At 49.3% G+C, this 21769-nt stretch overlaps 2 protein-coding genes and 2 long non-coding RNA genes across 4 annotated transcripts in view; 2 read left to right on the forward strand and 2 right to left on the reverse strand.

Moving 5' to 3' along the window:
- LOC309377862 overlaps nt 1-7537 on the forward strand; it is a 102891-nt gene extending 95354 nt beyond the window's left edge. Inside the window, exon 2 of the long non-coding RNA XR_014171740.1 lies at nt 6912-7537. This is a non-coding gene — a long non-coding RNA (uncharacterized lncRNA). The remainder of the gene's footprint in view (nt 1-6911) is intronic.
- The window catches only part of HSPA12B (heat shock protein family A (Hsp70) member 12B), a 56592-nt gene extending 49055 nt beyond the window's left edge, over nt 1-7537 (forward strand). Inside the window, exons 12-13 of the mRNA XM_081924983.1 lie at nt 2080-2183; nt 4710-7537. Coding sequence (XP_081781109.1) covers nt 2080-2183; nt 4710-5353 — 748 coding nt within the window. The 3' untranslated portion in view covers nt 5354-7537. The remainder of the gene's footprint in view (nt 1-2079; nt 2184-4709) is intronic.
- The window catches only part of LOC309377861, a 176086-nt gene that overhangs the window by 17295 nt on the left and 137022 nt on the right, over nt 1-21769 (reverse strand). The window lies entirely within an intron of this gene.
- ADISSP (adipose secreted signaling protein) overlaps nt 10255-21769 on the reverse strand; it is a 66486-nt gene continuing 54971 nt past the window's right edge. The window contains exons 5-7 of the mRNA XM_081925475.1: nt 15575-15697; nt 12380-12457; nt 10255-11094 (exon numbers count right to left, since the gene is read on the reverse strand). Coding sequence (XP_081781601.1) covers nt 11051-11094; nt 12380-12457; nt 15575-15697 — 245 coding nt within the window. The 3' untranslated portion in view covers nt 10255-11050. The remainder of the gene's footprint in view (nt 11095-12379; nt 12458-15574; nt 15698-21769) is intronic.

A 21769-nucleotide genomic window follows, 5' to 3' on the forward strand; every position in this document is an offset into this window, starting at 1 on the left:
TAAACAAGTGCTGTTTGAAGAATCGCTGTGTTGTCTGATACATTCACCCACAACTTAACACTATCCATCTAGAGCAATGGGAGAAACTCTGGTGAGAGGATATACGATTTACTGCCTCATATACAATTAAAGAAAATTTTGTAAAGATATTCTATATGTGGTACTTAACGCCAGTTAAGTTGGCAAAGATATATAAATAGAAATCCAACCTCTGTTGGAGATGTGGTGGGGAAACAGGAACTACAATACAGTGGTGCCCCGCAAGACGAACGCCTCGCAAGACGAAAAACCCGCTAGACGAAAGGGTTTTCCGTTTTGGAGGCGCTTCGCAAGACGAATTTCCCTATGGGCTTGCTTCGCAAGAAGAAAGCCCATAGGGAAATCTCCGGGGACCTCTTTTAAATGCTAGCGGTGGGGAGCAAAGCCTTTCCCCCCCCTCCGGCCTTCAGAAGAGGTCCAGGAAGGCCGGCGGGGGCCAAAAGGCTTTGCTCCCCACCGCCAGCATTTTAAAAGCAGTCCGGGATAGCAGCGAAGCGCTTCCCGCTATCCCGGATGGCTTTTGAAGGCAGGCGGGGGGAGCAAAGACTTTTGCCCCCCGCCCGCCTTCAGAAGAGGTCCAGGACCTCTTCTGAAGGCGGGCGGGGGGCAAAAGTCTTTGTCCCCCCTGCCTGCCTTCCCGGGGGCTTTTAAATCGCCCCGGGGCTGTCCCGGGTCCAGGACCTCTTCTGAAGGCCGGCGGGGGGCAAAAATGCCCGCCAGCATTTTAAGATCGCCCCAGGACAGCGGAAAAGTCTCCGCTGTCCCGGGGGCTTTTAAAATGCTGGGGGACGGCAGCGAAGCCTTCGCTGCTGCCCGCCAGCATTTTAAGATCGCCCCGGGACAGCGGAAAAGTCTCCGCTGTCCCGGGAAGGCAGGCGGGGGGGAAGCAAAGACTTTCGCCCCCCGCCGGCCTTCAGAAGAGGTCGGGGGACAAACTGTCCCCGGACCTGGTCTGAAGGCGGTTTCCATAGGAACGCATTAATTGATTTTTAATGCATTCCTATGGGAAACTGTGCTTCGCAAGACGAAAAACTCGCAAGACGAAAAGACTTGTGGAATGAATTAATTTCGTCTTGCGAGGCACCACTGTACATATGTGGTGGAGGTGTGAGGAAATTAAGAAATTTTAGATAGTAGTACATGAAGAACTAAAGATGTTGAAAATATCAATAACAAAGAAACCAGAGACATATCTCCTTGGATTGAAAGATGAAGAGATACCACAGGGGAGGAAAGAATTTTTCTATATGCAAGTACAGCTGCTACAATAGTGATTGCTGCTAGGTGGAAGTCACAAACTATACCCACAAATGAGTAATGGATTTGTAAGCCAAATGAGTATTTAATTTTGGCAAAATTAACTGCTATAAGAAGAAATCAGTCAAATCAAAAATTTAAAAAGGAGTGAAGAAGAAGAGTTTGGATTTGATATCCCGCTTTATCACTACCCTAAGGAGTCTCAAAGTGGCCAACATTCTCCTTTCCCTTCCTCCCCCACAACAAACACTCTGTGAGGTGAGTGGGGCTGAGAGACTTCAGAGAAGTGTGACTGGCCCAAGGTCACCCAGCAGCTGCATGTGGAGGAGCAGGGAAGCGAACCCGGTTCACCAGATTACGAGTCCACCGCTCTTAACCACTACACCACAGTGGAAATGTTTTGATGAATATATGGCAAAATATTGCTCAAAAAAAGATACACTAATATGCCTAGATTAAAATGTGAAGTACTGTATGGAAGAAAAATTAGTAAGGAAAGATAATAAGAATATGTAGATGATTTGAGAAGACTGTAGAATGCAAAGATTGTTGTAAATTGTATAATGTGGAGGAAATCGAGTGGGGGTGGAGGGACGTGGGAGGAAGGAGAAAAGAATAATACGATGATTTGAGGAAATATAAATGTAATGGGGAGGAAATGGTGTTGGTTTTGGTACGTCTGTATTGTAATGTAATATGTGAAAACCAATAAATAAATAAATAGCAAAAAAACCCCAAATAAAAATAAAAATGTATAAGTAATCTCTTTTCTGGCATCTCCAGCGTGAACCTGGTGAAGTGGTCCTCACAAGGGATGTTGCGCATGTCCTCTGAAGCCATGAACGAGCTCTTCCAGCCAACCATCAGCCAGATTATCACACACATCGGTGAGTCCCCCAGTTGGAGAGCTCGGCTGCGTGCAGAAACTCAAGCTGGGTGCCAACCCTCTTTCCCCTGTGGGCAATGCCCTGAAATGGGCAAAGGGGGGGGAAAATGTGTCAGTTTGTGAATGTGGATAGCTTCATTGGTAGAGAGTGAACCGCTTAAACTCAAGTGTTGTGAGTTCGAGTCCTGCACTGGGCAAAAGATTCCTGCATTGCAGGGGTTGGACCAGATGATCCTCAGAGTCCCGTCTAATCTGTATTTGTATCGTTTTGCTGGTCAGTTCCACCAGCTTGCAGCCTGATCCTGTGGACGGCCGCATCGTCCAAGTGTGAGACTCCCAAGATCCCCCTGGCCTGTGGTCTTGCTACCCTCCAAGTGTCCTTCTTTTCCAGGGACAGTCTCGGACTTACAGAAGCCACCTCGGTTTCTGATTTGATCCCAAAATGTCCCACTTGGACCTCCCTATTTTCATCAGAGATCTGTTGGTGGGTATGGAGTTATGCGACCCTCAAGCCAAGGAGATAGGCAAGTATACAACTTTTAGAAGACACTTTTAGAAGGCAGTCTTGTATAGGGAAGGCGTTTTTTTAATGTTTAATGCTTTATTATATTTTTATATAAGGGACGCGGGTGGCACTGTGGGTTAAACCACAGAGCCTAGGGCTTGCCGATCAGAAGGTCGGCGGTTCGAATCCCCATGACGGGGTGAGCTCCCGTTGCTCAGTCCCTGCTCCTGCCAACCTTGCAGTTCGAAAGCACATCAAAGTGCAAGTAGATAAATAGGTACTGCTCCAGCGGGAAGGTAAACGGTGTTTCCGTGCACTGCTCTGGTTCGCCAGAAGTGGCTTAGTCATGCTGGCCACATGACCCGGAAGCTGTACACCGGCTCCCTCGGCCAATAAAGCGAGATGGGCGCCGCAACCCCAGAGTCGTCCACGACTGGACCTAATGGTCAGGGGTCCCTTTACTTTCTACCTTTATATTTTTATATTCAGTGGTACTCTCGAACTTAATCTGTTCCAGGGGTCCATTCGACTCCCGAAACCGTTCAAAAACCAAGATGTGGCTTCTGATTGGCTGCAGGAGCTTCCTGCACTCAAGTGGAAACCGCGTCGGACGTTCAGCTTCCGAAAAACGTCCACAAACTGGAACACTTACGTCTGAGTTTGCGGCGTTCGGGAGTCGATCTGTTCGGCAACTCAGCCATTTGAGAACCAAGGTACCACTGTATGTTGGAAGCTGCCCAGTTGGATTGTTTCATACAAGTAATAAAATTATTATTCTCATGGAACAGGACGTTCCAATTTTCACCAGAGAAACGTTGGAGGGTATACAGTTGGGGGCAGCAATGCTTCTGAATCCCAGTTGCTGGAAACTGCAGGAGCGGGGAGAGGTCTTGTGTTCAAATCCTGCTTGCTGGTTTCCCACAGACATCTGGCTGGCCACTGTGAGAAGAGGATGCTGGACCAGATAGGATGTTGCCCTGATCCTGCAGGGAACCTCGTAGGTTCTTTCTGCTGACAGTGAGCCTACCTGACAGGTGTGGAGGGTCAGAAAAGCCTCAGCTCTGTCCCGGAGCCTTGACAGAAGTACTGTTTTGGGGGGACAGGAAGCGGGCGGGTGTGGAGGACTCCCTGGTCCTGAATGGGGTAACTGTGCCCCCGAAGGACCAGGTGCGCAGCCTGGGAGACATTCTGGACTCGCAGCTGTCCATGGAGGGGCAGGTCAATTCTGTGTCCAGGGCTGCTGTCTACCAGCTCCATCTGGTACGCAGGCTGAGACCCTCCCTGCCCGCAGACTGTCTTGCCAGAGTGGTGCATGCTCTGGTTATCTCCTGCTTGGACTACTGCAATGCGCTCTACGTGGGGCTACCTTTGAAGGTGACCCGGAAACTGCAACTAATCCAGAATGTGGCTGCTAGACTGGTGACTGGGAGTGCCCACCGGGACCATATAACACCGGTCCTGAGAGACCTACATTGGCTCCCAGTACGTTTCCGAGCACAATTCAAAGTGTTGGTAATGACCTTGAAAGCCCTAAACGTCCTTGGTCCTGTATACCTGAAGGAGCATCTCCACCACCATCATTCAGCCCGGACACAGAGGTCCAGCGTCGAGGGCCTTCTGGCGGTTCCCTCCCTGCGAGAAGTGAGATTACAGGGAACCAGGCAGAGGGCCTTCTCGGTAGTGGCATCCGCCCTGTGGAACGCCCTCCCACCAGGTGTCAAAGAGAAGAACAACTACCAGACTTTTAGAAGACATCTGAAGGCAGCCCTGTTTAGGGAAGCTTTTAATGTTTAAAAGGTTATTGTATTTTAGTATTTTGTTGGAAGCCGCCCAGAGTGGCTGGGGAAACCCAGCCAGATGGGCGGGGTATAAATAATAATAATAATAATAATAATAATAATAATAATAATAATAATAGTTGACAGTTACTGGCTCCAAAATAGAACCTTGCCAAGTTTTTCCAGATGTTTTTGACCTATGTGGCCTGTCCACCTCCCTCCACTGTCCCCTCTCTCCCTTCAGGTGACCTCATGAAGAAGCCAGAAGTCAAAGGCATCAAGTTCCTCTTCCTGGTGGGAGGTTTTGCCGAGTCCTCGATGCTGCAGCACGCGGTCCAGTCGGCCTTCAGCGCCATCTGCCGGGTCATCATCCCGCAGGACGTGGGCCTGACCATCCTGAAAGGCGCGGTGCTCTTCGGCCTGGACCCCACCATCGTCCGCGTGAGGCGCTCCCCTCTGACCTACGGCGTAGGGGTGCTCAACAAGTTCGTGGAGGGCAAGCACCCCAGGGAGAAGCTGCTGGTCAAGGAAGGGAAGAACTGGTGCACTGACATCTTTGAGAAGTTTGTCTCCGTGGACCAGTCCGTGGCACTGGGCGAGGTGGTGCAGAGGAGCTACTGCCCTGCGAGGGTTGGGCAGCGGAAGATCATCATCAACATCTACTGCTGTGGCACCGACGACGTGGTCTACATCACCGACCCCGGGGTCAGGAAATGCGGTACCATCAGCCTGGACCTGGATGAGTTGGAGGAGCCCAGCTCTCCAAAGAAGAACAGGAGGGAGATCCGAGCCAGCATGCAGTTTGGAGACACAGAGATCAAGGTGGCAGCCATGGACGTCCAGACATCAAAGACCGTGAGAGCTTCCATCGATTTCCTTTCCAACTGATGCCCTGGACATTTGAGGCCTTGGAGGAGGAGGAGGAAGAAGGGGTTTGGCTAAGGTCCTCCTCCTCCTCCTCTCCTCTGTGGATTTTTCTGGTTGAGTCATGTCAGACTTGGGAAGAAATCCAGCACAGGTCAGGCTCCAGAAACACATCCTCTTGGCTTCAACTCGCCAAAGAAAGGCAAGCTGGAATACTAGGTGGACCTTTCATCTTTCCCATCATTAGTCTTGGTCTTTGGTGGTGACAACTGGATCACAGTCATATATTATCTTCTCAGGACTCTAGAAGAGAGCAGAGGGGTGGGCAGCTTTGCAGGCCAGCAGTAAAAAACTCCAAAGAGAGAAATTCTGCAGAAGAGGTTGGTCCCATAACCTTCCCTTCCATTTCCCTTCAGGTTTTGGAGAGAGAAATTTGTGTGCAATGATGGGCCTTGCAGATGGAATGGTCCAGGATGCAGCAGCGGCCCTTCATTCAAGATCATAATTTAACTAGCTGGGGAGTTGGAAATTTCACCTAGCAGTGTCACCATGGGAAGATGAAATACAATCTCCACGTTCCATTCAATGCAACTCCACCCCCCCCTCCTGGAATTGCCATATTTCAAAAAGTAAAAACTAGGACATTCCGGAAAACCCCAAAGTTGTTAAGCTGCTGCTTCTTCTTCCTTTTTACAAAAACACCAAAAAACACTGCAATTTTTCAACTGTCTTGCTTAAGATCCAGGACAAAGCGATGCCTTCCGGAAACAGTGTTTACATAATAATATCCTTAAATATTGTTGGGTTCACACACACACACACACACACACACGAAGCATCTCAATGCACAAGGTGTTGGATAATTAACGCAACTGCACGAGCAAAAAATGGAAAGATTCTGTGCTTTTGCATGGGGAACAGGATGGGCATTTAAGCCAAAGGTGAATAACAATGCATGTCTGAAGCATGTATATTTGGGCCTTCCATTTTAGAGGAAGACTGGCATGGCTTTAGCTGGGTCTCCCAAACCTGTGTCTTGGACTGCCTATCTCATCGGCAGCATCCAGTGGGTACCAGTGTGAACAGCAGGTGGAGCAGTTTCTCTACTTATCGTGCCTGAATCCAAATAAAAGCCCAGCTCAGCTTCCACCAGCCTCCCCAGAGCGGAAGGGCGAGATTCATTCAGCTGGGGGCAAGGGGAGAGGCTGGTCATTAGGGCAATGTTTTGCCTGCTCCCCCAAACCCAAAGCTGTAGCCCAGCCGTCTTGAGTCCCCCAAAGCTATATTTACTTTTTAGAAATCATTTCAGTGAGTGGCTCCTTGTAGGGCCTTTCCGTCTAGTTTTCTTGATGTAAGCAGAACTGGGGGGGGGGGAATCACAGGTATATCTAGGTCATGGGTGGGCAAACTAAGGCCCGGGGGCCGGATCTGGCCCAATCACCTTCTAAATCTGGCCTGTGGACGGTCCAGGAATCAGCGTGTTTTTACATAAGTAGAATGTGTCCTTTTAGTTAAAATGTACCTCTGGGTTATTTGTGGGGCATACGTATTTTTTTCAAAATATAGTCCGGCCCCCCACAAGGTCTGAGGGACAGTGGACCGGCCCCCTGTTGAAATAGTTTGCTGACCCCTGATCTAGGTTTTGGACATTGGTTCCTGGAAATGGGAGTTTTTTTCTAAGTGTCCAGCTTGTCTCTTCAGAGTCTGGGCTTTTAAACAACTGATGCTCGAGTCTTGAGAACTGCTAGTGTCCACTACATCTTTGCAAAGGACGGGGAGGAAATCAGAATAAATTGACTGCCTCTAGTGACCCCCCCCCCCACCCTCAACAGCTCAGAGTCCCTTTAGCCGGCCTGCTCACTGCTCCACCAACCATCTTTGCTCTCCAACTAACCAGGCAGGATTGCACCGTTCTCTGGAAGATCTGGCTGAATAAACTGTCCACATCACCACACTGCCCCTTCCAAACCGTGATAAAAAGCTTTTCTGGCCTGTCTTTTGAGTCTTTGTCCTGCCTCCTTAATGCTTGTAATATGTCGCTTTGTAAGAACCCACCCAAAATTTTATTTTTCTATATTGTGTATAAACCCGCACTCTCTCTCTCTTTCTCTCCCTCGGGAGAACGGGTGGACATTCATGAGCTTGTTGCGGCCAGTATGGCTTTATTAGAGAAAAATAAACGGAAGTGATTTTTGCTTTCCTCTACTGCTTGATGAGTGTGTGGGGCCCAGATGCGAGTAGGCATGGAGGCTTCAGCTGTGATTCCCCTTGGGGGGGTTTTCCTTCCAACTCTACAATTCCTTGTCAGGCAGGAGGAATGCTTGGCAGGCAGATCAGCTCTTGGATTCCTGAATTGCAGAACTCAAAGACTGGAAGGGACCCGAGGGTCATCTAGTCCAACCCCCTGAAATGCAGGAACTGGAGTTAAAGGATCCCCTTTTTTCTGTGGAAAATGTTCTGCTTCACAGATTAATTAGTAACTGTGAATGTCAATTACAAATAAGTGTTAGACAGCTGGCAATTTCATCCCCCCCCCCTTTATATCACTATAAGGCATTTCTGATTTCTCTTAAGTGAGCCCCTTCAAATATCCTGGAAAACCCACATCGCTGCCTGTGATCATTCTTCAGACACTGCCACCTCCTTCAAAAGATTCACGGTTTAGGAAATAAACCTTATTGTGGGCTTTGTAATGTAAATTTTAGACAAATGGCTGCCTAGTAAGCTACCCCTCTGGATTCCAGTCTGCAGCACATTGTGAAAGGATCATTATCTCCTAGTAGAAGCTTTAAGTTTTGCATCAATATGACAAAAAATTCTAATCTCAGTGATGAGAAGATGTATAATCTCTTGGACCTTTCCCAATTTTATTTGAACATATATTAAAAGGTTCCATCACATTTTGAAAGATGCATTTTCCCCTGACCTCTGGCCGCCTCCGAGAGCTTCTCACACGCCCTTTGTTGCCCAACTGCATTGCAACAGCCCTGCTTCCCATGGGTCTAACTCTCCAGGACTTGTTGCCTCCCACTTCCTCCTGCAGTCCTAGGAGAGAGAGAACCTGGACTGCACTAAAGCAATTATTTTTAAAAGGGTTCTGGACTAGTGTCCCAGCTCAACCTGTACCTTTACTCACCTGCCACGGAACAACAGTAAAGTTGGATGTTTTAATTTGTTAGAAGCTGCCCAGAGTGGCAGGGGCAACCTTGTCAGATGAGTGGCATATAAATAAATAAACAATTGCCAATGCAATTCTGGGCTGCATCAATAGGAGTATAGCATCTAGATCAAGGGAAGTAATAGTGCCACTGTATTCTGCTCTGGTCAGACCTCACCTGGAGTACTGTGTCCAGTTCTGGGCACCACAGTTCAAGAAGGACACTGACAAACTGGAACGTGTCCAGAGGAGGGCAACCAAAATGGTCAAAGGCCTGGAAACGATGCCTTATGAGGAACGGCTAAGGGAGCTGGGCATGTTTAGCCTGGAGAAGAGGAGGTTAAGGGGTGATATGATAGCCATGTTCAAATATATCAAAGGATGTCACATAGAGGAGGGAGAAAGGTTGTTTTCTGCTGCTCCAGAGAAGCGGACGCGGAGCAATGGATCCAAACTACAAGAAAGAAGATTCCACCTAAACATTAGGAAGAACTTCCTGACAGTAAGAGCTGTTGGACAGTGGAATTTGCTGCCAAGGAGTGTGGTGGAGTCTCCTTCTTTGGAGGTCTTTAAGCAGAGGCTTGACAACCATATGTCAGGAGTGCTCTGATGGTGTTTCCTGCTTGGCGGGGGGTTGGACTCGATGGCCCTTGTGGTCTCTTCCAACTCTATGATTCTATGGTTCTATTGTTATTATTTAAAAAGGAACTGTACTTAAAGGATCCCCAGCAGATGAGCTAAAAGGATGCAGGCAGAGGATGGCTGGGGAAGACTTTCCATTACTGGGGAGCCTTCATTATCCAGAGGGAGTTTGGCTTGGGGGGGGGGCAGCAATTTGCAGAAAAGCAATTTCACATATACAGGAGTGATTCTGGGGGCAGTGAAGCGACGCCAGTCAACTGAATTCTGCTGGATAGGTGGGGAATAACAACAGGTAAAATTGCTTTCTTGCTGCCTGACCCTGAACAAACCAGACCGGGGTCCCCCAAGTTTTGGAGGCCACGGCCGTCTTGGTTCCGCACCCCCAGGGCCTCCACTACGAAAAGCTTGGTCCGAAATAGCAGTTTGCACAACCCATCGAGGAAGATAATAGCGCACAGTAAACATTTGAAACAACCACCATTAATTGCAACATTTATTCCAAGCCCAATTGAAGCTAGTTTGCTTATTTCAGCAAACTAGATGTGCATATAGTTTTAATTATTCTGCTAAGGATAAACTGTTTTGCAATGTTCGTTTGTTTGTTTCTATGTTTTGGCAATTCTTGGTTTTTATCTGTAAGCCGCTTTGAGCCCCATCACGGAAGAAGGCAAGGTATAAATAAATATCCAAGAGTAATAGATGACCCAGCAATACCGGCTTTTCAAGGTCTGCTAATCATGCCCCCTCGCCTTATTTATTTAATGTGTACGCTGCCCTTCATCTGTAGATCTCAGGATGGCTCGCAACATAAAAATAAAATATAAAACGCAAAATGCATGATTAAAACAAGGGGGAAACCACACACCCTCCCACCTGCAGGGGGCAGTGCCACCCAGTTTGGGGACCTAGACGAGGCTCCAGAAGAGACGCTGGACTGCGCTCCAGCCTGTAGGTGGCAGCAGAGCAACTCCTGGCCTCCCACCCACAAGATTCAGACTTTGCCAACGGGGCGCCCCCTTCAGGCTGGGGGTAGCCGGGTGCAGAGGACAAAAGACCTTATTGCAAAAGAAAAAACTTAAAACCCCAACCACGTCCCCAGTCATTCCACACAGGACAGCAGAGGAGGTTTTTTTGTTCCAACTGAAGTTTATTGTTTTCCTTTAGAGATTTTTTTGCTTTTAAAAAACCCAAAAAACACACAAGTTTATTTGAATATATATATATATTTATGTATATATGTATATGTATATAGGCACATAAAAAACCCATTGGTTTCTTTCTTAACTATATCACATTCCTGGTCTTTGTACTATGAATCTTTTTTGAAAAAAGAAAAAAAAAGTGAGAGAGAAAAGAGAATGGTTAAGAAAACACATCTGGGAGAGGAAGCGCCGTGTTTAAAGACAAGGCTCCAACAAGTGAACAGAACATCTGCAGTTCTCCAGATGTCGATGGGCTTCAGCTCCCAGCAGCCTGAGACAGCGTGGCCCAATGGTTAGGGACAATGGGAGTTGCTCAACACTGGAGGGGTGCCCACCTCAGACAGATGAAACAGGTGTCAGCCATGAAGAATGGATGAGCCTTGGGTCTCATCCTGCGCCCTCACCTCCCTGCTGCTCCAGAGAGGGCAGTGGTCTAGTTATGGGGTTGCCGAGGCAGGAGCACATCAGACTGCCTCCCTCCTACCGCCGGAGCAGATTTTTTTATTTCAAAAACTGGAGGTTCTGCTGCAGGAAGTGGAAAACTTAAAATTTAAAAGAGAAGGGAGAAGAAAGTAAAAAATCTAGCACATCAGTCTGTGGCAGTCTAGCTCCCTGAAGAGCTACTTTTCCAGTTGCAGGGGACCGCTTTGGGGTCTGGGGGCGAAATCCAAAAGTCAAAGCTCTTCAACCTGCCCTCTTAAGCCACGCCGCCACCTCATCCTAATGACCGTAGGTAGATCGTGTCGGGAGCGGAGGGTCCGAATCTTGAATATGAAAAAGACGTTAAAAAGCAAGCAAACCGCAGCAGGATGGAAGGGAGGACAAAAGACACGTTTTCTGTGACAGGGGGGGTTGGGGGGGTTTCAAGACACCGTATGGCTTGCAAGAAAAAGAGATTCGCTCGGGGCATCTCTGGAAAGGCAACGGAGGGTTCAAGCCTTGGGAAGGAACAAACCTTCCCAGGCTACAGGAAAGCAGAAACAGGAGGTTTTTTTTGTGGGGGGAGAGACACACTCTTGCAGGGCAACCGGGCAACTTTTTCCTCCTTTGGGGGTTGCCCCATCTTTACCGTAATAATGGGCTGCCTTGTTTGGCTCTGCCAGAAGCTGATCTGCCTGGGGAAACCTTCGCCGGCAAGTACCATCTTGAAGGCTTCTTTGCCCTGAGGACGGGGTAGGGGGAGGCGAAAAAAAATAAGAGCACCCAACCCAAAGGCAGGGGGGCTGTGTAAAATTGGTCCCCAGCAACTGATGCAGCCCTAAGTCAGCCTCACAGAGCAGGCGCTCTCCAGATGTTTTGGACTAGAATTCTCATCAGCCAGGAGTTGCAGTCCTAAAACATCAGGAAGGCGCCATCTTGGCAAAGGCTCTCTAACTAATCCTGACCTATCTACAGCAAGGCAGTGAAACCTTAAGTTATCCGAACGCCTGAAGGAGCACAGGTTTCCTCCGAGCAGCCAGCCGAAACAGCTGTTCGGGAGCAGCCACTTGCTGGCTGTTTAGAGATGGCTGCTGATGCGCTCGGCCGCTGCGCAACCCTTGGGAAACTGAGGCTCGCGAAAGGGCGGCCGCGGGAAACGCTTTTGCAGGCAGCGAGATGATGCTAAAACCTGGAGGAAAATTAACAGACACACAACTAGTCTCTGGGGGTCCCCCACGCATGTGCACCCGCTTGCAAAAATTGGGGTGCGCACGGTCTTTTCGACAAAAAGCCACACATCCACAGACGCAGTTTGAAGGCCAGAGAGACGGCTCTCGGCTTAAGCCACAGAATCGCCTTTTCGAAACCGGCGGGAGGGTGGGGTTAAGCGCAGCACCCCCAAAAACCCACAAGACAAGCGCCATGGGGGCGGGCACGAAACAAGCACGATCTGCGTCAGGCAGCCAGCGAACGGTTGGGGTGGGCATTCTCGATTCAAGCTCTTTATAACCGGAAAATATTTATACATAGAAAAGCCTTCGAAGGACGAGCGGGGTTCGAAGAAGAGGAGGAGGAGGAGGAGGAGGCGGTGGGTTGGGGGGCAGGCCTAGTCGAAGCCATGCCACTCACTCTGCTCCGAGTCGTACTCCACTTCGGCCCCGATACACTTGACCCCTTCCAGCAGCATGGGGGTGCCGTGGTGGCGGTCTGCAAGGCAAAGCAGAGAGGCGGCGTTGGAGAAAGAAATAAACACTGCTCAGGGGGCAGTAAGGGGAGACAGGACCCACCTCCTAATTCTGTCCCGTTATGCAAGGCAGCGGCAGCCAGAAAGCAGAGAGGAAACTGTTGAGGCGACTCGCGCAAGCGAGCCAAGCCGCACAGGGAAGGGTTTAGGGAAGCTTTTAATGTTTGATGTATTGCGGTATTTTAAGATTTTGTTGGAAGCCGCCCAGAGTGGCTGGGGAAGCCCAGCCAGATGGATGGGGTATAAATAATAAATTATTATTATTAGTCTTCAAAAATCGTTGGTAGGCAGAACTACCTATCGTGCCTTTTGTAAAAGAAATGTTATTTTGGGTAGCTGGGAAATAACTTCATGCCCCCACCTCGAGGGGGCAGTTATAGCTATCATGAAACCCACTCTATCATTTCCCTTTTGTTATTTCAACTCCTTTCCTGCGCTTATTAAAAACGGTGCCGCACTCATTTCACCCTCTGCAATCTTTGCCTTGATCTCCTGCAGTCAAGGGATGGAGAGCAGCGTTCAGGGTCCTTATTGCTGACGCCCCCCCCCCCCGCCTCCAGCAAACACTCATTAACCCAAGAGATAAATATTCCAACACACAGCAAGCAAGTTTAATTTCCTGAGCAGTGGAGGCTCTGCGCCAGAGGAGGATATTAATTCGGGGATATATGGGCTCAGATGCCGAAAGGTAGCATAGCCCAGGGGAACCCGGCCGGTGTGGTGCAGTTAAACAGGAGATTTATGCGCTGAAATGGGGGGGGGGGGAGCCAGGGCTGACCCACTGACACTTGCTGCGAGAGGATGCCTAAGGATCCCGTGAAACATCACAGCAGAATAGAATAGAATAGAATAGAATAGAATAGAATTTATTATTTATACCCTGCCCATCTGGCTGGGTTTCCCCAGCCACTCTGGGCAGCTTCCAACAAAGCATTAAAATTCAGTGGTCTGTTAAACATTAAAAGCTTCCCTAAAGAGGGCTGCGTTCAGATGTCTTTTAAAAGTCTGGTAGTTCTTGTTCTCTTTGACATCTGGTGCGAGGTGTTCCACAGGGCGGGTGCCACCACCGAGAAGGCCCTCTGCCTGGTTCCCTGTAACTTGGCTTCTCGCAGCAAGGGTACCGCCAGAAGGCCCTCAGAGCTGGACCTCAGTGTCCAGGCTGAACGATGGGGGTGGAGACGCTCCTTCAGGTATACAGGACCGAGGCCATTTAGGGCTTTAAAGGTCAGCACTAACACTTTGAATTGTGCTCGGAAACATACTGGGAGCCAATGTAGGTCTTTCAAGACCAGTGTTATGTGGTCTCAGCGGCCGCTCCCAGTCACCAGTCTAGCTGCCGCATTCTGGATTAGTTGTAGTTTCTGGGTCACCTTCAAAGGGAGCCCCACATAGAGCACGGTGAAGTAGTCCAAGCAGATAGCAGGACTGTCTGCGCACAGCCGAAGAGCTGAATTTTCGCACCACAAAATTGCTACGATTTTGTACCACAAAAAAGTCACAGAATCACAGAACTGCAGAGCTGCCAGGGACCCAAAGGGTCATCCAGTCCAACCCCCTGCAATGCGGGATTCACAGCTGAAGGGTCCCAGAAAAGTTGGTCATCCAGGGATGTGCAAAGCTCAGGATGGATTGTGGGAAAGGGGACACTTAACCAGGAACATAAGAAGAGCTGGTTGCTGGATCAGGCCAATGGCCCACCTAGTCCAGCAACCTCTTCTCATAATGGCCAACCAGATGGGAAACCCGCAAGCAGGATTCGAACACAAGAGCAACTCTCCCCTCCTGCGGTTTCCAGCAAGTGGGATTCAGAAGCACTGTGAAAGGAGTGAGCTCAATCACACCAGGCCATTTGGAGCCGATTCTTTATTAGCGAAAGAAGGATCTGCACAGGAGAGTCAGGCCTAATGAGCACAGCAACTCATCTCTGGCAGGTCTGCCCCCATGAAGCAGTTGCTGAGACTGAAGGTCCCTGATTCCCCACAGCTGCCCCTCCTCTCCAGGGTTTCCCCCAGGCAATCGGAGACTGTGCCTACCTGTAGCTAAACCTCTCCTCCGCCCTTTTCATGTCTCTTCTGGTCCTGGGAGATGGGAGCTTATCTCAGCAGGAGGGGGAGATACCCATGAGTCTTCCTCAGCCAGACTGCCTCTCGATCTCCCTCCTCTCCTGCTTCATCTTCTGCCACTGAGTCTGGACTGCTCTCTGCCACCGACTCTCCCCGCTCACGGAGCCCTGTTACCTCTTCATCTTCCGACAATCCCCTCTTCCCAGTCTTCTTCTTCTGGCCACTTGTCATCGTCCCATCACCACTCCCCTGGCTCTGAGCCTTCTTCCCCTGGGGGTTCCCTAGCTGGTGTCCCCCCCCCCACTCCTGTTGTCCAACCAGTCCATGACACATTACTGCCTCTAGAGCACAGCCATTCTGACCACCAGCAATGGACAGCCTCTCTCCTCCATGAATTTGCCCTGCCTCCTTTCAAAGTTGGCGGCCACCGTTGTTTCCTGAGGCAGGGAGTACCACAGTTTAACTATGTGCTGCGTGGAGGAGTAATAGTAAGTAATAGTAATTTATTATTTGTACCCCGCCCATCTGACTGGGTTTCCCCAGCCACTCTGGGTGGCTTCCAACGAAGATTAAAAATACATTAAAATGTCACACATTAAAAACTTCCCTGAACAGGGCTGCCTTCAGATGTCTTCTAAATGTCATATAGTTGTTTATATCTCTTTGACATCTGATGGGAGGGTGTTCCACAAGGCGGGTGCCACCACCGAGAAGGCCCTCTGCCTGGTTCCCTGTAACCTCACTTCTCGCAGCAAGGGAACCACCAGAAGGCCCTCGGAGCTGGACCTCAGTGTCCGGGCAGAACGATGGGGGTGGAGACGCTCCTTCAGGTTTACAGGGCCAAGGCCGTTTGGGGCTTTAAAGGTCAGCACCAACACTTTGAATTGTGCTCAGAAACGTCCTGGGAGCCAATGGAGGACTTTCTCTTTCATGGAAAAGTGGTGGGAGTCTTCAGGTCCTCGGACGGCTTCCCCAGCCCCCCCAAAAAATGTAGGCTTGAGGAAGGGGGACACTTACCCATCACCCTGGCTTGCACAACCACCTTGATGGAGACTTTGTCATTGGTCTGGCTGTGCAGCACCATCTCCTCCCGGAGGACCCCTTCTTTGTGGGCGGTGTATTCGCATTTGATGTTGTAACCTGAGCGGCAGGGGGGAGACAAGAGTGGCAGGCGTCATCATACAGCACCCCCGCAAGGATCACAGAAACGGCAGACAAAGAGGCAGAGGGAAGCATTTCCTTGACACGGCAGGTCATTAACCCGGGGAACTCCCTGCCACTGTTACGCAGAAGCTCAGCTCAGCTGCAACTCTGCACATGCCCTGGGACTAGGCGACAGCTTTGGTTTTGCTTCAGGCAAAAAATTGCAGCGGTATTGTGACGTCAGAAAGGAAGCATGCAGGTATACAACCCGGGCGCAACTGGCATATATAGTTAAAGGATTGAGTCTTAAGTGTTGGTATTGTGGTCAAGAGTTAGGGGTATATGCACATATGTGGTGGGAGTGTATGTGTGTAAAGGAATATTGGGAAAAGATTATAAAGGTTATTTCTGATGTATTTCAGGTTAAGGTAGAAGTGAATAGAGAAATGCTTAGCTCAGGAATACTGGGGAATAGTAAAATAGAAAGGAAAGAGCCATTCTCTGTTAATAATTCATTCTCGAATTGCCCCCCTTAAAAATAATTGCCCCCCTGTAGGGCATGTGCCCCACCTTGGGAACCACGGATTTATATTGTACCCCTTTCCTCCAAGGAGCTCATGTTGTCATGCATAATTATTATAATGATGCTGGTGATGATAACACCAATAATTTTATTACAGTCGTACCTCGGAATCCGTTCCGGAAGTCCGTTCGACTTCCAAAATGTTTGGAAACCAAAGCACGATTTATGATTGGCTGCAGGAACCTCCTGCAGCCAATCGGAAGCCCCGTCGGACGTTCGGCTTCCAAAAATAGTTCGCAAACTTGAAATGTCACATCCGGGTTGCAACGTTCGAGAGCCAAAACGTTTGAGAACTAAGCTGCTCGAAAACTAAGGTACGTCTGTGTTTGTACCCCACCCATCTGACGGGGCTGCCCCAGCCACTCTGGGCAGCTTCCAACATAATAATAATAATAATAATAATAATAATAATAATAATAATAATAATAATTTACTCTTTATACCCCGCCCATCTGGCTGGGCTTCCCCAGCCACTCTGGGCAGCTTCCAAAAAAATATTGAAATACAGTAATGCATCAAACATTAAAAGCTTACCTAAACATATATGAAAACACAATGAAACATTAAACAATGGTTTGAACACGGCTCTCCCCCCTCCTCACTTAATCCACACAACAACCCTGGGAGGTAGGTTAGGCTCAGAGAGGCAGGGACCGGCCAGAGCTCACACCCAGCAAGCTTCATGGGAGGATTCGAACCCGAGTCTCTTCCCAGGTCCTCGTCCGGCACTCTTAACTGATGCTACAGCGCTCTGGTCAAAGCGGCAGATCTGACCCCCCCAAATTACAGACCCCGCTTCTTCAGAGAGAGAAAGGGGGGCGCCTTTTCTAGCTGATACAGGTGCAAAGTCATGTGCCTTTCCTAAAAAGCAGTCGAACACTTTTTAGAACATATGCTTGCTAATTCAAGCACTCGCTCCACATAGGCGGGGAGGGGGGCATGATTGGGAATTAAGCCCCCCCCCCAAAAAAAACCCTCCAGAAATACAAAAAAATGACACACACACCCCTCAAGCTTTTCAGCAGAGAAAAACCTTTTTTATTTTTTTGCCACCGCTAATAATTTCGCTTGCCTCAGAGGAAGATAAACACAGTCATTCATCTGGGGAGGGGCGTAATAATTTGGTGCATTCAAGGGGTGGGGGGAAGGTTTCCAACGATCAGGAAAAATGGCTAATTTCCGCACCTGAACAATGACGGGACTTGCTGGGCGTGGGAACAGCACTTTGAAGTTTTTCACAAATGACTCGCCTCCTACGTGTTAAACCGGCAAAGCTGGAGGGGTGTACTTAAAACTATAAGCCATTAAAGAACACATTAATTTGGGGAGCGGGGCAAGGGGTTTGCCTAAATATAGAGGCAAGCTTTCAATAGGTACCTGAGGTTTGGAATATAGAGGTCTTTGGTAGAGGGAAGGATCTCACCATAATGGTTATTACACCTTATACAATGTGGGTTTTTTAATAAATCAAACCTAGCTTTTCCTACTGGCATGTTAAAAAGTCCAGGGAATTTTTTTATATTGGGATTAATTGCCTTTGGGCAGCTACCAGCTATTCAATTTACCCCTAAGCTCCAAGAGAGCAGTTCCTTCGTCTCCTTCAAGCCTTCTACTCTCCTCCTGTGTGCTAAACCTTGCACTCATAGGGTATAAGACCCCCTTGCCAGGGGAATTTAATGGTAATGGGGGTCCTGCAGCCGCCAACTCACACCAGCCCCCATCTTCCAGGCCAGGGAACCCGCATGATGGGAATGCATAGCATTGCAGAGTTGGAAGGGATCACATTCACCCAGTGCTTTACCAACTGCTCTGGCTCCCGGTGGAGTACAGGGTCAGGTTTAAGGTGCTGGTTTTGACCTTTAAAACCCTATGCGGCTAGGACCCACGTTCCTACAAGACTGCCTCTCCTGGTACACCCCACAGAGGATCTGAAGGTCCACAAATGACAACACTTTGGAGGTCCCAGGTAGCAAGGTGGTTAGACTGGTCTCCATTAGGGCCAGGGCCTTTTCAGTACTGGCCCCGATTCGGTGGAACACTCTGTCACAAGAGACTAGGGCCTTGACATCTTTCCGCAGGGCCTGCAAGACAGAGCTGTTCCGCCTGGCCTTTGGTTTGGACTCAGTCTGACCCTTCTGTTTCCCTCCCCTTATGGTTTTGATCTGTGGGCTACTTTTAAAATGAGGCTGCATCTTTAAATTGCATTTTAACCTGTATTTTAAATTGGGTGTTTTTTCTCTATTATGTTTTTATAGTAATTTTACTGGTATTAGCCGCCCTCAGCCTGGCTCTGGCTGGGGAGAGTGGGGTATAAATAAAAATTATTATTATTATTATTATTATTATTATTATTATTATTATTATTATTATCATCATCATCATCATCATCATGTCACACCCCCTGCAATGCAGGAATCTCAGCTTGAGCATCCATGGAAAATGGGCCAGTCAACCTCTGTTTAAAACCCCCCAAGGAAGGAGAGTCCACCACCTTCCAAGGGAGTCTGTTCCACTGTCAAACATCTCTTACTGTCAGAAAGTTCTTCCTGCTGTTGAGTCGCAAACATAGAAAAAAAAATACACAACTGCAATGTAAGAAAATAAAAAATAAAAACACACAACCCACCTCAACACCTTCCACATCCATCACAGCAAGATCTAAAATAAAGACAGCAAACGAACTCTCCTTGCTTGGAGGTTTTTAAGCAGAGGTTGGGTGGCCATGTGTCACGGACGCTTTAGCTGAGATTCCTTCATTGTGCGGGGTTGGACTAGATGACTCTGGTGGTCCCTTCCAACTTGGTGATTCTATGAAACAAAACACTCCAGCCCAGAAGTCTGCCCTTTATCATCTTGGCTGCCCTCCTCTGCACAGCTTGTCAATGTTAGGAGCGTCCTACTCTCGTGTAGGACCCTGGCAGAGACACATGCCCAGCTGGCATGTTCTCTCCCTCCTGGTCGATCGTTCGGGAGCATCAACAGCTTTCTTCTGCCTGAACATCACAGCAACTGATGCCAAAAGGCATTAGCACGCTTAGCGATCCTGCAGAGTATTCGCAGTTTGCGTAACAAATTCAGTAGCACAGCATTTTGGCTAATACAGTCATACCTCGGGTTACAGACGCTTCAGGTTGTGTGTTTTCGTGTTACGGAAGCGCCGAAACCCGGAAGTACCGGAACAGGTTACTTCCGGGTTTTGATGCTCAAGCACTGAAAAAAGTCGTACTTTGTGCATGTGCAGAAGTGCCAAATCGCAACCCGCGCTCGCAGACTTGGTGCTGCGGGTTGCGAATGCTGCAGGTTATGAACATGCTTCCTGCACGGATCATACTTGCAACCCAAGCATCCACTGTATTGATTTAACAGTCAATATCCTCCTTAAACGGTGGCACTCAGAACTGGACACGGTACCCCAGAATAGAGTCAGAATACAGAGAGGAACTATTGCTTCCTTTAATCTGGACACTAGACTTCTGCGAGACTTCTGAGGACGCAGCCTTTATTCACAGTAGACTTTTTCTGCTGCATCACATTATTGACTGTCGCAAGCCGTAATTACAGGAACATGCCCATCGTCAGGACGGATGGGGTGCCTGCGGAGGAGAATGTACGTATCACAAAGGACATTTACGGGGTGCCCCATCGGTGCATCTCGATCCCTTGCTTGGCCTCGGAGGAGCTGGCTGCCAGCCTGGAGCTGTTGCCACCAGGAGGGGTGCCCAGCTACAGCCTTGCGCCATCTCCAAAATGGGGGGGGGGTGGATGGAGAAAGGCGTTGCCGCCTGCTGCAAGCCAGCCTTCTGAAAAGGGCAGCGCATCACCGAGAAAAGTATTCCTGGCACGTCCGGAACACTCTGCAGAAGATCAATGCCTTGACTCAAATGCCAGAGGGCTGCCTCTCTGTGCCAATCAGATGTAGCCCTGTGCGGCAGGTGAAATGTACGGCGCACCCTTAATCCATCTCTCGCCAGCCAGGCAGAAGGGGTGGAAATGCATGCGCTTTGTTTTCCTGCTGCAAGAAGCCACAGGGCGGGGGGAGGCAGCCAAGGAAAACTGCAAAGAGATAAAAGGAGCAGCAATGTTTGAATCACTGCATCGTAGAGGTGGAAGGGGCCAGAGGGGGCATCTATTCTAGTCCCACCCCCAGCAGTCGGAGGGGGCTCTTCCTTGCTCCCCCTTTCAGAAAAAAGAGGCACACTGCCCAGACTTGCCCCCCCCCCAGTAGGTTGCCTCTGTGACTTCACCCCCGGAGGCACACTCCATTGTCTCTCGAGGCAGACAGATGCCAGCTTCTTTACGCTGCATACAGCTAAACCGTGGAACTTGCTGCCACAGGAGGCATTGATGGGAACTGACTTTGTTGTTGTTTAATCGTTTAGTTGTGTCCGATTCTTTGTGACCCCCTGGACTAGAGCACGCCAGGCACTCCTGTCTTCCACTGCCTCCCGCAGTTTGGTCAAACTCATGCTGGTAGCTTTGAGAACACTGTCCAACCATCTCGTCCTCTGTCGTCCCCTTCTCCTGGTGCCCTCCATCTTTCCCAACATCAGGGTCTTTTCCAGGGAGTTTTCTCTTCTCATGAGGTGGCCAAAGTACAGTCATACCTCGGTTGAATGTGCTTCAGGTTGAGCGTTCGCAAGTTATGCTCTGCAGCAACCCGGAAGTAACGGAGCGTATTACTTCCAGGTTTCGCCGCTCACACATGTGCAGACGCTCAAAATGATGTCATGTGCATGTGCGGAAGCGGCAAAACGCAACCCACGCATGCACAGCCACGTCTTACGTTCTATTCAGGATGCGAACAGGGCTCCAGAACAGAGCCCATTCGCATCCGGAGGTACCACTGTATTGGAGCCTCAGCTTCAGGATCTGTCCTTCCAGTGAGCACTCAGGGCTGATTTCCTTCAGAATGGGGAAGTTTGATCTTCTTGCAGCCCATGGGACTCTCAAGAGTGTCCGACTTGGATGGTTTTAAAAGTGGCTTAGACACATTCTTGGAAGGGATGGCTACTCACGGCTCCTAGCCATGCTTTGCCCTCCACAGTCCGAGGCGGCAATGCTTCTGAAAGCAAAGGAGGAGACAGCGCTCTGGGTTCGAGTCCTGCTTGCGGGTTTCCCACCGGGGCAAGCGCTCAGCCACAGTGAGAATAGGATGCTGGACTACACGGCCCACCGGCCTGATCCAGGAGACCCCTCTTATGTTCTTCAAACACCTGGAGGGCACCAGGTTGGCAAAAGCTTCTCTGAGCACACCTCTGGCAGCAATTCTTTCAGGGAATGAGGAGCCTGGGAGGGGAGGCTGTGTTTAGCGGCTGTGAGCTGCTTGGTGCATCTCAACATGCCGCCAAATTTCCTGTCATTACAATCCTCTTCCATGTAGCGTATCATTAGTCACCCTCAGAGGCTAAATATAAAAACAAACTCAGGAGTTCCTGGACAGGATCCACCAGACAGACTCATTGCATAGAAGCCAGAAGGCTTCATGA

This window comes from Podarcis melisellensis, assembly GCF_964234715.1.
Source record: "Podarcis melisellensis genome assembly, chromosome: 9".
NCBI classification, from domain to species: domain Eukaryota; kingdom Metazoa; phylum Chordata; class Lepidosauria; order Squamata; family Lacertidae; genus Podarcis; species Podarcis melisellensis.